Genomic DNA, 15,062 nt, shown 5'->3' with positions numbered 1-15,062 from the left:
AACGCAACCTGTGTTTGGCAGTCTCCTCATCTGCATGTGTGATACATGTGAAGGAGAGTGGTGGTGGAGCCTACCTATAAAAATCAAAACGCAGGCCGCTTTCCTTTTGTGTTACATGCTTCCCTTTCATGTTACATGCTTCCCTTTCATATTACATGCTGTAAGTGAGTTTTGAGAGTAAAAGGGTGGGGTTAAGGGTGAAAGGGAGTGAGTTTGTGAAGAGGAAGAATTAGTGAAGGTTTGGGATTTTATTTAGTAAAAAAAGAAAAATGGTTCGTAATTTTACTTTACCAGAAGAACACATTATTGAATATTTGAATCATCCTCAATTGGTGAGTAATTTTTTATTTAAGTTTATGATAAATAAATATTTTTATTTTTATATTCTGTAGTGATATATTTAACTTATTATTATTATTATTATTATTATTATTATTATTATTATTATTATTATGTCTATGATATGAATAGTAGTTGTGTTTTATCATACCGGCATTATTATTATTATCATGTCTATTATATTAAAAATAGTTGTGTTTTATCATACGGTAGTCATGAAATAGTTATTATTATTATTATTATTATTATTATTATTATTATTATTATTATTATGTTGTTACTGTTATTATAATAATTATTTTTTAAGATAATAATAGTAGTAACAATACTATTTAATTACCGTATTATTATTATTATTATTATTATTATTATTATTATTATTATTATTATTATGATGATGATGATGAATGTTACCCATAATAGAATATTGTATAATAATTATTATTATTTTCTAATAGTAAATAAATATTTATTATTTTTTTAATAATTTATTATCATTTTTTAATAATTTATGATTATTATTTAGAATTTAATAATTATTATTTTATTTATCGCAGGCTATCAGGAATTTGTTGCCCAAAAAACTCGATCTGCCAGATACTTTTAACGAGGTAGCGGCAGAGGCACTAGCATTAACTGGGTTTCAACATGTTTCGCGAGTAGGCGAAATGAGAGGTCATGCTGCACTACTGAGTGCCTTGGTGGAACGCTGGAGGCCGGAGACTCACACGTTTCATCTTCCGGTCGGTGAAGTGACAGTGACGTTGGAAGATGTGAGCTATATTCTTGGTCTCCCGATTAATGGGGAGGCTGTTACCGGTAGATCAGATAGCAGTCACCAGTTTTTGGTGGAGAACTGCATTGCCTGTTTTGGTCGGGAGCCCGGTCCAGAAAATCACGTGTTAGGGAAGGTTAATCTCGCATGGGTCCGAAGGTGCAGAGACACTGATCCTTGTGACACTCAGGAGTTTGTTGAGCGGTACGTCCGGGCGCACATTTTCTGCGTGCTCGGAACAGTAGTGTTTCCGGATAAGTCGACCACTTCATTGAATTCGAAGTTTCTACCGCTACTTCGAGATTTCCACCGGATTTCAGAATACAGTTGGAGGCAGTCAGTCTGGCGCACTTATACAGATCGTTGTGTCGTGCTTCACGATACAACTGTAAAGAGATGGACGGCCCACTGATACTGCTTTTTGTTTGGGCGTGGGAGCGTATGCCGCTCCTGGCACCTATACCCCGCGATCAGCTCGGCGACGTCGGTATTCCACTTGCGCGAAGGTATTGTTTTTTATTGTTATTGTTGTTGTTGTTATTATTATTGTTATTATTATTATTATTAATTTGTTATTCTTATTAATATTGTTATTGTTTTTTTATGTTAGGTGGAGCCATTGGCGCCGACATACACGATATATCCGGAGGCCTACTGCGCATTTTAGGCGAGGACTCGACGACATGGGAGTTGACGATGTAAGTTGTAACCATTAATGTCCAATGTTTTTATTCAGTTAATTTTTCTAATAGGCCTCTTGGTAACTAATGTGCAGTTTATATGGCGGCCGTATATGGGAGTGTGGGTTCCGGATGTCCTCGCTGCTCAGTTGGTTATGTGCTCCACGCAGTCGCCGCTAGTGTCCTTCGAGTGCATAGAATGGCACCCGACAGACCGAGTTAGGCGACAGTTCGAGATGCAACAGCTTCCACCAGGCCCGGCGTTCGACCTTGGTCGTGATCATTGCAAGCGGTTGACAGGAGCACAGAACCATGACTGGAGAGAGATTTACAGTCAATGGGTTAACAGGTGGAGATCTGACCGCTATAACACATTGCAATTAGGCGAGGAGATTATTGACTTTCATCCTCTCCCAGTGTACTATGAGTGGTACACACAGCAGTATAGGATTCACCTGCGACTGTCAGATAGAGTTGCAGGTGAAGAGGCTGGCGCCGATGAACCACAGCAGCAACAGGAAGACGCAGCTGGTCCTCAGCAGCAAGTCCCGCCTCATGAGCAATAGTTGAACTTGCCTTGAACTTCTGCAATAACAGACTTCACCTTTATCGAGGGGTCTGCTTCGACCAATGGCCTAATGGCATCTGCAATTGTGTCTGAGTCCAACTTGGCATGATCTTGTGAAATCGTGCCCATGGTGCACGTGTGCTTGTCATTGTATCTCCTGATCTCCCAACAAGCTTTTTTTCGAATCAAGCTAGCTCGGATAAGCTAGTCACACCCTGCACCATACCCCTTGCATTTCGCATAGAATGTCTGCGGCTCAGACTCATACACAGTGTAATCAACTCCTCTAGAGATGGTGTAGCTTTTGATTGCAGATATCACCGACTCTCTCGAACCAAATTCCATTCCGACACTAAACTCGCCATCTTCCGCCGCAACATTGCCTTCACCTACGACATGCGCACCGCCATCAGTCAGACAAGGCAAATAAAATAAGCACTATAGAAAACTTCAGTTAATAATTATGACATACCTGTATTTGCATACTCAGAAAATTCCGGAGCATGCATGGCTTCGAGATCTAGAGTCTGCATAAAAGATGGAACACCAAACGGGTGCTGGCTTACAATCGCATTTGCTTCATCTTGCACCGCCGGATTGCCTGCCAAGTCTCCGTCAGCGTTTTTGTCATCGACTTCATAGTTAGCTCGAATTCGTCTTCACTGTCATTATTATCTTCTTCCCAATCTATATCCCCGAGCTCATCAACATTGATCTCGTCGTCGACCATACTCATCCCCGGCTGCTGTTCAAACTCAACGTATAGCTCTATCATCGGCACGTGAGATCGGGTTTGTTGATAAATATACAACATCTGCTGCATACTGGCATCGTCAGTGATGGGCATTATTTGAAACTGTATTAAGCCACCAAATACTTGCACAGGACTTCTGTATAAAAGATTGCTCACCCTTTTCAAAATGTGGCTTTGAATGTTATTACAAAGACCATTTTGCAACTCGACAAAATCCATGGTACATGGAATGGCAAATGACAATGGATATTCACAAACAAAAGTGACTCCTTCATGTGTGTTTGTTACAACCTCACCGTTATAATATACTCGCAAGTTTGCAACACCTTCCATAACTTCAGCCTTAACTAACTCTATTTTTTTGACACAGTTATCTGCCAAAAAAACACCTCTCTAAGGACTTTATGCAAGAAAAAACAAGAGGAGAAGTGAAGATGAAGATGAACATCACCGGACTTCATATTTATAGGCAAACTTGTGGATTTAAATATTATTTTGTGTACAAAATGCAACTTGCGTTTTGGGGCTTCCAATAAAAAATTTCTGACCCTAACAAAACGCAACCTGCGTTTTGTGGGCTTCAAAAATTTTTTTCTTTTTCTAACATAGTAAAACGCAACTTGCGTTTAGTATTGAAAAAAAAAAAAAAAGAAAACCCAAAACGTAAGCTACGTTTAGTATATTTTAAAATTCAAAAAAAATAAATAAACACAAAACGTAAGTTACGTTTTGCCACTGAACCATAGCAGTGCAATATTTTGCTATGCCTCCATTTCATGGTGTTACTCCATGAACTTCTTCATTTGCCAAAAAATGAGCCTCAAATTGTTTTTGGGAATTTTTTTTGTTTTTCCTGTCTAAAAACATGTAGCATTTAAAAAATAGATAAAACACTAAAAAATTCTAATAATGTTCAATAAATATATCCAACATTTTACGATTATCTATTTAATAGACTAATAAACATATAATATCAAAATTTTTTGAATTAACCTTTTATATACGTGTTACTTTCACTATGTGCACTAGATATTAAAAATTACTAATAATACTCAAAAATAATATTATGTCTATCTAATATCATTTTAGTTTTACAAACACTAAACAATTTAATATTAGATATAATAACTTTTTAAACAGAACTAGCCCAGGTGCTTAATTTTCTTTTTTCTAATTGTGTACGTTCTCAAAATTTGTAATTTAAATATTCCAAAACAGAGGGTTTTAGACTTTAGTTGTTCAATCTCTTTTCCCCTTTTATTTGTGAATTTGGATTTAAAATTTCGAACATTTGATTTTGAATATAAAGATTTTTTAAAATGTTCCAAACATAGTTTAAGATGTTTGAAGTACAAAATTTAAATCTCACCTCCCCTGCTCTGTCACAAATCTATTCTCTTTTTTTTTGTCTTTTATCGTTTTGGTAATTTTGGTTTTGGTAGCGTTATCATCCCTGCAGACTGCAGTGGCCGACGAGGGACTGCTATCAAAGGGTGACGCAGCGGTTCCGGTAATAAGGGTGTGGTGCTATGGTTCTAGACTTCTAGTAGAAAAGGAAGAGAAGAGATAAGTGAAATCAAAGTGTGTGAACTTGGAAATGAAAACAAAATTTCAAAAATTAGCTAATTATTATCAGCTAAATGTTAGTTTCGTAATTAGAATCATAATTGATATGCTACGGGTATATATCTTAATATATAAAACACACTCATGAACAACCCAGTATATGAATTATTCCATCTACCTGTGTAGTGCACCTAACCTGGAGTTTTAGAATTTCTATTTTTCCAAATCCGAAACAAGGATCAAACTCTCGATTCTTAGTTAAAAGTCGATGAGTCTACACTGCTCAACCACCCTATCAGAGTTAGTTAAATGCATCCATTTAATAGTTCATACCCCCGCAAGCAAGGGTAATAATTAACTGGGTTTCTATGAATAAAAATCTGATTGTGTTTTTATGCCTCTTCTGTGTGTATCTCTTCAATCTCATACATCTTTCATTCTTCTGTCATTCAATGCACAGTTGGAGTGCGAATAAAGAGAAACTGCCATAATGGGAAAAAATAAAGCCATGTTAACAAATATTAAAACAAAATAGCAAATACTATGGCAACTACTTTCGTGAATACCTCAAATGATTTCCCTGATCGTTCATATTCTAGCATGCTTAGTGCAACTTGACAGCTTTCAGAGACAAGAGGCTCCGGATCCGCTGCAAACTCCTCAAGAAGGGCTACACTTTGGTCATCTAAAGGGTACAGCAAAAGAACTTTGTTAGGAACATAAAATGTAAATGAGGGCATTTAAATGCTTAGCAATAAACTAACTAATATATGTCCAATGGGTTAGCTTAAAAAAAACCCATCTTATTAAAGATAATGAGATTAAATTAAGCTTCTCGAATTAAGCCCAAAGTCATCCTGAAATTGACTGCTTGTACTAAAATAGTCTTTGAGATCTCAATTGCATCAATTATGTATCTGAAATTGGCAAATATGCCACCTTAGTCCCTAACGGCGTGATAAGTCACTTGCTGGAAACATGATGCACTTTTGCCAATCTGAGGGACATAATTGATACAATTAGAATCTTAGGAACTATTTTAGTGCACGCGGCCAATTTGATGGACCACTTTGAGACTTAACTCTAAGCTTCTCACAAAGACCATAAATTAGACTTGAGCTTAGCTTATACATAATATAGACTAGGGAACAGCCATAAATTAGCAGCAAAACTGTCAGAGAAAAAGTATATACTATTCATCTGTTTATTGTAGAATTTAATTAAGAGACTAGTGGCTAGAAAATCAACTGCTAACAGGAAAATATCCCATCAATATTCCAAGAAGATAATAAAGGTTTTGACTTTTGGCTAGAAAATGCTTTACATTTCAAAGTGATTTCATGTAGTAACAGTAAGATGCTTCTCCAAAGTGAAGGAGATTATCTATATCTTTTCCAACTCGAACAAGTAACTTGTATGATATTTTAGTTTGCATAAATGTCTCAAAAACTTGCAAATCACTTTGACTATAACTAGCAAGTATTGCCAGTTGAATGGTACAAGAAGCATTATACAACAGTCACGTTTTTCCTTAATCTATTCTATGACCTGAATGAGAACGAGGTTACTTTTCACCAGTCACAACATGGATGGACAGAAGCATTAAAAAACTAGAATTTGCAATCTAAATTCACTTGCACTGCGACTACTTTCTCCTTGCTTCTATATCAACATATGAATTTCATACCGTATATGATATTATTGCACTTCTACAGACATACATGGCATCACAAAGATCACACTCCTTTAACACATTGATCACCATAGTGCGTAAAAGATATCACAACATTTAGTTTAATAATATTTGGTTTCAATACCTGCAATTGACCCAAGAGCTTCAGCAGCTTCATGTCTAACCATTGGGTGCTCATTCACATCTTTAAGTATGTTGGATAGCGCAGCTGAAGCAGCTTTGTCTTGCAACTGACCCAGAACATATGCAACCTAAAAATTGCCGAAAATATAGGCATTGACATTCAAAGTATAAAAAAATATTTGGGCATACCCGAACAAAACAAAATTTACAGAAAAAGAAAAACAAAGAAAAGAAAGTGTACTTATCAAACCTCATGACGTAAAAGAGCGCTTTTTGAACCCAATGAATCGATAATAGCAGCAACAGCTTCCTCTCCACCATCATTTCTAAGTGCAAAAAGAGCTGCATATCTCTCATACATCCCTTTTTCTTCATCCAGAAGTATTTCCCTGATTTGATTAAGAAGAGTTAGCAAACCAACTATCTAACGTTTAGTTACACAGGTTCAATCCATTAGCATGAACCCGACAAACCTCAATTGTTGTACCGAGGTACATGAGCATGCCGGTGCAGCTGGATCGACTGACTTAAAAGGTGAAATATCATTTGTAGACAAATCATCACTATTTCCAGCATCTTTTAAATGCCGAATACGTTCAAGAGCCAACTCACAAGTTTCGCGGACCTCCTGAGCCGGATCTAAATCCAAACAACTCTTCAACAGGGGAATGTTACCATATGAACCAATAGCACCAAGTGCTTCAGCTGCCTATGCAGTTACAACAAACACAATGCTGTTAAAAGTGGAACAATTTGCAAAAACAAGAACAAGAACAAAGAGCAGGGCTTCGTGGAAACTACCTCATGGCGAACAATTGGATGCAAAGAAAGGTCATTTAGAACTGCTGCCAAAGCAGGAATGGCTTCGGTTTCCTGCATTTGGCCCAGCGCAAATGCGGCTTCATGTGCCAACAAATTCGATGAATCTCTCGTGGCTGCAAAGTAAAACTAGCTCTAATCAAAACATTCAAAACAGCATGGAAGTTCATACGCTTCATTTTCTTTTAGGGCACCAATTTTCCCAAATTTAGAATACGACAAGTATTTCTAAAAAGACAAAAACAAAGCAGATTATTGTAATTCCACAACAAAACAGAAATTACTTAAATAAATAAGCACAAACCGAGAATGAGGGCGTGGCGAGGGGCTTGTCCTTTGAGGTTGCGAAGGGAGAAGAGAGCTCTGAAGCGGTCAGAGATGGGTTGCGTGGAATCCAGCAACAAGTTGCAGAGGAACTTCTCGGTGTCCATTGACGAAGTGAAAACGGCGTCGTCGGAGGAAGCCATCATGGATACAAAGGGAGCTTGATGCTTCTCTTCCAAAGAGCAACGTCGAATCGGATTCTCGCAGTAGCAGAAGACGCTATACGGCTATAGGAAGCTTTTCACCTGTTCCAGTGTATTTTTTAGAATATGACTATTCCATTGTTTGTAATCAACCAGATTTAATATAAAAAATACAAATAGTCTATATTTAAGAAAACAAATTTTGTGGACATTCACAAAGAAAGTGTATTGTGGGCATACAACCGTTACATCTTTTGAGAAGTTTATTTGATTTGAAATTGAAAATGTCTTTTTCATCCAAGCTAGTTTGAATAGATATATATTAAAACTGTATTATTGGGTGAGTTAAGTTGATAATTTTGTTGTAAAATTTTTGTTCTTTTATAAAAAATGAGCTTACATATTTATTTAATAAAAGAAAATTGCTTAATAGAAAATGATACTCTACTAGTATGGTAAGTGTTATTAATTTGTTTCATTGGAAAAAAATAAAAAAATAAATATGATATATTGACTGAAATTGCCACTAAATATATTTTTAATTTAATTAATTAAATATAAAATGAGTTAAAAAAAATATATTTTCTTTAAATGAATCGAACAATAAATAGGACAATTTTAATATTAATATAACCTTTTTTTTTTGGTGACTAGTATAACCTAAATTTAATTGCTCAAGTAAACACCACTGTAATAATATTAATAAAAATTTGTGCAATATTATTTATATTTTAATTTTATCGACTAAAGTCATTTCAAAGTATAAGTATGAAATTTAATGTGCTAAATTTTTAAGGATAATATAGAATTTCATAATAAATTAATTTTATCTGATATTCATTAATTAAAGAAATAAATTTATTAAAAATTTTTTAATTAATTAATTAATTAATGATAAGCCTTGGGAAAAAAAAAACTAATCTCATCATTTTTTTTAACTAAATTATGATATAAGATAGTTGTATGGATAGTTTCATGAGCAGACTTGTCAAAAAATAACTTAAAAATTGACAATAAATAAGTAATAAAAGGTTGATAGAAAAAATAAATAATAAATTTTGTGTATCGTTAATATTATTAGTGAAAAATATTTATTAAAAAAATAAAATATTAAGTCATTAATTAATATCTTCAAGTGAAAGATATATGTAGTCAAATTAAAAAAAAAAACTATAATTATAGACTTGCGAATTTTATAAAGCTATAATAAATTAATTTTTTGTATATAAGAAACCATTTAATAAAAAAAAATTAAATTAATATTAAATCTATTTTCATTAAGTTATATTAACTAATTGCTTACACTTATAAGTTAAAAATAACTACTTATGCTACTTATAATTGATTAAATGAAAAATTTTAGAATTATAATTGTGCTAAATTAATATTCTTTTGTTTGAGTTTTTTCTCCTATTTTGTTTTATGATAAAATTTAGTTTAACATTTTAACAAATAATGATAATTCTTATCAAATAAATAAATGAGCACATATGAACTTTTTTGTTGTGATTTTTAAGAATATACGTAGAATAATCATCTTTTAATTTAAATTTTAATAAGTATTATTATTATTATTATTTTTATACCCTATGAAGGCTATGATAATTAAGAAAAGTAAACAAAACGAAAAGATCTTAATATTAGTAAATTAAAAATAAACAAAGAAAATATTAAATAAAAAAAAATATGTCAACTTTACTATTAAGATGAATGTGTAATATTTTTTACTTATATTATTATATGTTAGTTTTCGAAGATAACAATATTTAATTTCTCACCGTTAATATATTATAAATAAGTAGATACACAAAAGCAAAGAAACAGAAAATTTAAAAAGAATGAGAAAAAATAAAAGAAAAAAAAATCATTTTTAATTATAGAGATATAGCTAACATTTATCACCGTTTCTTTTTTTTATTTTTTTTTGTTTTTCTTATTTAAAATAATATAATAAAAGACAAATCTCAATAATATATTATAAAAATATTTTAAAACGATTATACTATATTTAAATACTATTATATAAGAAAAAAGTCATTATATATAAAATAAGTATAATTATCTTTTTAGTTCATCCATATTTATTAAAAAAAATAATATTAACATTAAATACATTGAATAACCTAAAGAAAAAAATATAATAATGTTATATATCTAAGTTTTTTTGTTAACTAAGTATAACCAAATTAGTTTAACATAATAAAAATCAATTATAGCTAATATCATCCAGTCTTATTATTTAACTTAGTTGGACTTGATTCATAATAAAAAAGACTTAAATGTATATTATTACTCAAAAAAGTATTTATTTGAATTAGAATTTTTTTGTGAAAAAACACTTTTTAAAATAATAAAATATTTTTTTTAAATTTTAAACATATTTAGATACATTTAAAAGAAAATTTTTTTCTAAAAAAATAAATTATTTAATTTTTCTAAAAACTAATAATACTTTAATTTTAAAAAATAGAAGTAAAATGAGTTTTAATTATTTTCTTTATCAGACATATCATTTATCATAATTAATAATTACAGTTTATATCTTTAAAAATAAAAAATAAATTACTCAAATTGAATAATTTTATTTGAGCAGTGAAGAAGTAAATTGTAGCAACATAATGTTATCATATTTGCAAATATTCAATTTAAGTCTTTATAAATTTAATAATGTGTCATTTATCATGTATGAGATAAGATTAAAGTTTATAATTTTAATTTTTTTTCAATTAAAATCAATGTGTCAATTATATAAATCATAACTTCTCAAATTAAGAAATAATATATAAAATAGATACATAATTATTTAATAAATATAAAATAACATGATATATAATTTTTAGAATATAAAAAAATATTGTTTCTTTTAATAAATTTGTTATTTTTATACGTTTACCTCAAACTACTACAAGTAATTTTACTTTTTAAGCATCTTCTAAACAAAATCCTCTTTTTTTTATGAGACTTCACAAACAATATAACTTATAGTAAATAACTAACTAAAGAAATAAAATTTCTGCACATGATTTTACTGTGCAGCAGTGCAAGTTTCTTCAAGTTACATATGTTACCTTTTTGTCTTTTTTCTTTAAGGTCGCTCTAGTGTATAGATGCATCTTCGTACAGATTTACATATTTTCGTCTTTGTTGTATCTCTTATGGACACGTGGTGTCTCCCTTTTACTGGATGGAGTTGGCTGTCAGGAAGCTGTTGGGGTTCATGGGAGGGTCGAGTGAGTCGACTTGGTAGCGTGATTCGAAACGGAGTTTCATTGTACCGGGTTCCGTTGATGCTAGGGTCGCGACTTGGGCCTTTTTGTTCGTTCCCAAAAACAAACGTTGAAACCCAGGGAAGTTGGACCTTTAGTTCAGTCTTCTCCTCTCATCAAAGCAAACCCACTCTTCGTTCACCAAGACTGCCGCTACTGATCTCATAACTATCGTTGTCTCTGGCGCTGGAGAGCTACGTCTGTTCGTCGTGGTCCCTTGCGGTGAAGGTCTTCTGCTCGGTTGCCAATTGCCAGCTTATGCGTCATAGCCGTGGAGCGGTGGTGCTCAGAGCCATCATCCTGGTCAGTAGCGGTTTAGGCCCGCCGTCAGTCGGTGTGCTCGTCCTCCGCCGTGCTTGTGACTCGAAGGTAGGAGCTGGTCTGCCCAATGAATGATTAGCTTTGAGTGTTGGCTTTCAAACGTGTTCAAGTTAGGTCGAGTATGAGTATTGCATTTACTACATGGATTGTGAAGTTCTAGTTATTGGCATTGGCTTCAAGTTGGAAATGTCAAATGCTGCTGATGTTGTGGATAAAGGATTAAGAAACCATGGTTTTAGTCCGCTTGGAGTTTGGGTAGCTGGGTAAAGACTAAGTCACATTAGCTCCATCTTCTTGTTCCACAAACTCCTATACGAACAAATTATTAGATTATTTATACATATGTTTTAGTTCAAAACTATTAAGTGCCATATATTGTGGGTTTGGGAAATTGTTATTGCTATGGGTACTACTAGCAAGCTAGGCATGAAGATGAATACATAGTTGTTGAGAAGGCACATCCTATTACTGGCCACCTAGGTATTTGTCATCTTTTAGTAAGAACTTTGATGGTTTAGATGTTCTCCATGGAGATTGAGTTAACCTGCTATTTTCATGTAGTCTATTGTAAACTAGTTGGTTTATTCAAAATGGAATGTTCTTTGCTTGATTGCCTGTAAATGTTGGAGTTGTTGTACAGTTGAAGACTTGTAACATTCTACTAAGCATGGGCATTTTCATAGACACTAGACACATAGACATAGTAATTTCAATTTTTTGTTTCATAGCAGACATGCCACAAATATATCATATAAAGAAGGTTGTAAATGATTTATAATCATATCTTCATATGTTTTTGATATTATAATACATATTGTAATTTTTTATTTTTTAATTCTTGCCATTAAAATCTGGAAAAGGCTTTTACCTTTTTGTCCACAATTGTGCTGGGCACCTTGTTGAACTTATGGTGGTGTGTAGGTTGTTAATTTTTTATTTTTAACTTAATGAAGATACGTTACAGTTGGTGAGCTTTGTTAAGGAAAGCAATACATTGTTCAACCTAATTTTTCATTCAACGATGAAATAGATCAATTAAATTAAGTCAGTTAAGTAGAAGACAAGATGAGTGAATATTTGTTGCTGGTTTGGTTAAGTCCAAAATTTTTCTTTTTGTTTTTGGTGAATGTCTTGATGAATTTAGTGGTTATGCCTTATTTATGGACTAAGATATACCCTCGTTTGGGAGAGTTGTGGTTGATGTTTTGATTGTATCTAAGGCGCGATCATGAGTTACATTTCTCTATTTTGTATGTAATCAGGCTAGAAGATTGCACAGTTTTTGCCGATGGATTTCAAGCATATATTCAATATTGAGGGTGAAGACTCGGATGGAGTAGTTCCGATGATAGCTGCAGATATTATTGTGCGAGTGACGACGATAAAGGGCTTTGAGTGCCGTGGGGGGCCCGAGGGTCGGAAAAAACGTGTAGGGGATGTCGTTGATGGTAACGAGTCTTGTGGTGCAAATGATGCAGTAGACGGTGGTCTTAGCTGGCCAGTTGTCGCGTAGGACTTCTTGGGCAGAGAGTTTGCAACGGAGGAGGATGCTTATGCTACCTACAAGGAGTTTGCTAAATTAAAGGGTTTTAGAGTTCGGAAGGGAGACGTAGCTCGTGTGAATGGGGTTTTGATTAGGAGAGACTTTTTATGCCATCGACAAGGTACAGGACATCTGAAGCACTATGACCGTCTTGAGCGAGTAAGGTAGGAGAGGTTGGAGAGTCGAACCGATTATAAGGCAAAGTTGAATATTTACTATGATATGCAACACATCATATGGAAAGTTAGGACCATCGTGGACGAACACAATCACGAGCTTGCCCTAGCCATGTTCACATATTTTCTTCCTAGTCATCGGCAGATGAGTGACGGCAACAAGGCACAGGTGGATAGTTTGAAAGCAGTTTGGGATCGCAACTTCGAAAATACATGGCCGGGCAATCTGGTGGGTATGGCATGCTTCGATTTACAAAACAGGATCTGTATAATTATGTGCACGGGAAAAGGGTTGCGCGAATATGTGATGGTAATGCAGCAACAACTTTCAGTTACTTGGAGGGTAAGGCAAATGCTAACATGAGGACAACGACACGATATACACGGGCCTCGGATAATCATTTGAGTAGCCTATTTTGGGCCGACGGTGAGATGATGTCGGATTATTAGCTATTTGGTGGCGTGTTGGCATTTGATTCAATGTACCGATCTAACAAGTACAAGAAACCACTGGTGGTTTTCTCCAGGTCAAATCACCACAAATAGAGGTTGGAGGATGAAGAGTTTCACACTTACAAGTGGGTGTAGCTAAACCTGCTCGATGTTATAGGGAAAAAGAAGCCGTGTGTAGTGGTCACCAACGGGGACAAGTCAATGCGCGTTGCAATTGCAAAGGTGATGCCGACAACGACACATAGACTGTACGGTTGGCACTTGGAGAAGAATTGCGTCCAACGGGTGAAAGAAACAGAATTTTGCAAGGTTTTCAGGAAAGCAATTTATGCAAAATTTGAAATCAACGACTTTGAGGAGTATTGGAAGGCATCGGTTGAGTGCTTAGCCTTGGGTTCAGTCCACGCATGAAACTAGAGAAAGTTGGGCAATGGCGTATCTTAGGGGCACCTTTTGTGCGGTATATCGGACAACTTCAAGATGTGAAGGGATCAATGCTTTCAGGTTTCCTTAAATCAATTAAGGATTTTTTTTTTTATGAATACATAACATGAAATGAATCATTGAAAAGATTAAATGCATTGTTAAATAAATTTTGGATAAGATTTAGATATGTCAACTATAAGAGTATAAATATGTGATATATACAATTTTGAGTTGTCTTACCTTGAGCAGTGATGTTGGTTATAAGAGAAAAGAATTTAAATTATTCGATATGGTGTTTTCTTAGTGTTGTTGCTTTACGTTCTACAAGTACTGTGTTATCTCTTATTGAAATTACTCTACTCTACATAAGTCATAACCCAGGTCTTTTAGCAACACATTATTTGAGGCGTTTTGATTTGGAAATTTTGCATTCTTGCAGCTAAAAATAGCCACTGTATTAACACCATCTTTGTATTTGTATGTAAAAATGCTTAGAGATTAAACTACCTTGATGTGCATTTCATAGTAGGCACAACATTCAGTACAAGTTAGATAGGAGATTTTTTTATGCATACATAACATGAAATGATGTATTGAAAAGTGATTAGGTATGTGAATATGCTATACTTGATTGGCAGGGCATTCAATCGAAGAATGGCAACTCTGGTGACACTGTTTTAACGCATGCATATGGGAATACACCGTCGATCACTCATGGGTGTAGTAATCCATTTTGCCGCAACCCCATGGGTGTCTGGGGGTGGGGACTAATTTCTTCCTCCACGGGCAACACATCGAGAAATTTTATGCCTCTACCTTTCAGAGTTGCTCAGGGCACATAGGTGAGCCTTTCTGCACATGCTAGTTGTCGTAATCCCACTAGGTGGACAAATGAAGATTTGTTCGAGTAATGACTAACACAGGTACCATTGGGAGAAGCTAGTTTGACTTATGTTGGTTATGTCCTTTTATTCTCTTGGCCTGCCATAATAATTGTTTGACATTCTCATTTTTGTCGCCTTACACAGAATGTCGTTGGTAGGTCTTCCTGCACCAGAAAACATGAAAGTGTCCCCAAGCAATGATGTAGGAG

The 15,062-nt window shown here is 34.2% G+C and overlaps 3 protein-coding genes across 3 annotated transcripts; 2 read left to right on the top strand and 1 right to left on the bottom strand.

Annotated features, from left to right (window-relative positions):
- The first annotated feature begins 269 nt into the window (after positions 1 to 269).
- Positions 270 to 2,360, top strand: LOC110269962 (serine/threonine-protein phosphatase 7 long form homolog). The gene is made up of 5 exons (XM_088502577.1): positions 270 to 332; positions 897 to 1,318; positions 1,435 to 1,620; positions 1,725 to 1,812; positions 1,890 to 2,360. The coding sequence occupies exons 1-5, from the start codon at positions 270 to 272 to the stop codon at positions 2,358 to 2,360; spliced, it is 1,230 nt and encodes a 409-aa protein (XP_088358703.1).
- A 2,365-nt stretch (positions 2,361 to 4,725) lies between these two features.
- LOC107626410 (deoxyhypusine hydroxylase) lies at positions 4,726 to 8,049 on the bottom strand. The gene is made up of 7 exons (XM_016329289.3): positions 7,622 to 8,049; positions 7,300 to 7,433; positions 6,972 to 7,207; positions 6,749 to 6,887; positions 6,500 to 6,626; positions 5,249 to 5,367; positions 4,726 to 5,164 (listed from the first exon to the last, which is right to left on the bottom strand). Exons 1-7 carry the CDS (start codon positions 7,785 to 7,787, stop codon positions 5,132 to 5,134), a joined length of 954 nt encoding a protein of 317 aa, XP_016184775.1. The 5' UTR covers positions 7,788 to 8,049; the 3' UTR covers positions 4,726 to 5,131.
- A 5,254-nt stretch (positions 8,050 to 13,303) lies between these two features.
- On the top strand, positions 13,304 to 13,954 carry LOC148575838 (uncharacterized). Its single transcript, XM_088502575.1, has 2 exons — positions 13,304 to 13,517; positions 13,701 to 13,954. The coding sequence occupies exons 1-2, from the start codon at positions 13,304 to 13,306 to the stop codon at positions 13,952 to 13,954; spliced, it is 468 nt and encodes a 155-aa protein (XP_088358701.1).
- Positions 13,955 to 15,062: the final 1,108 nt, after the last annotated feature.

Source organism: Arachis ipaensis, chromosome B1 (assembly GCF_059453495.1).
Source record: "Arachis ipaensis isolate K30076 ecotype BB chromosome B1, ASM5945349v1, whole genome shotgun sequence".
Lineage (NCBI taxonomy): Eukaryota > Viridiplantae > Streptophyta > Magnoliopsida > Fabales > Fabaceae > Arachis > Arachis ipaensis.
Note: the sequence above shows the minus strand (reverse complement) of the source record. Positions and strands in the feature narration are given on the sequence as shown.

Bases quoted from the DNA above. Each gene is read 5' to 3' on its own strand.
- LOC110269962 (XM_088502577.1), top strand. From the start codon at position 270: ATGGTTCGTAATTTTACTTTACCAGAAGAACACATTATTGAATATTTG. The intron at 333-896 runs GTGAGTAATTTT...TATTTATCGCAG, and splicing joins ATTTGAATCATCCTCAATTG to GCTATCAGGAATTTGTTGCC. The intron at 1,813-1,889 runs GTAAGTTGTAAC...ACTAATGTGCAG, and splicing joins ACGACATGGGAGTTGACGAT to TTTATATGGCGGCCGTATAT.
- LOC107626410 (XM_016329289.3), bottom strand. From the start codon at position 7,787: ATGATGGCTTCCTCCGACGACGCCGTTTTCACTTCGTCAATGGACACC. The intron at 7,208-7,299 runs GTAGTTTCCACG...GTAACTGCATAG, and splicing joins ATCCAATTGTTCGCCATGAG to GCAGCTGAAGCACTTGGTGC. The intron at 6,888-6,971 runs GTTTGTCGGGTT...TAATCAAATCAG, and splicing joins ACCTCGGTACAACAATTGAG to GGAAATACTTCTGGATGAAG.
- LOC148575838 (XM_088502575.1), top strand. From the start codon at position 13,304: ATGGCCGGGCAATCTGGTGGGTATGGCATGCTTCGATTTACAAAACAG. The intron at 13,518-13,700 runs GTGAGATGATGT...TCGATGTTATAG, and splicing joins TAGCCTATTTTGGGCCGACG to GGAAAAAGAAGCCGTGTGTA.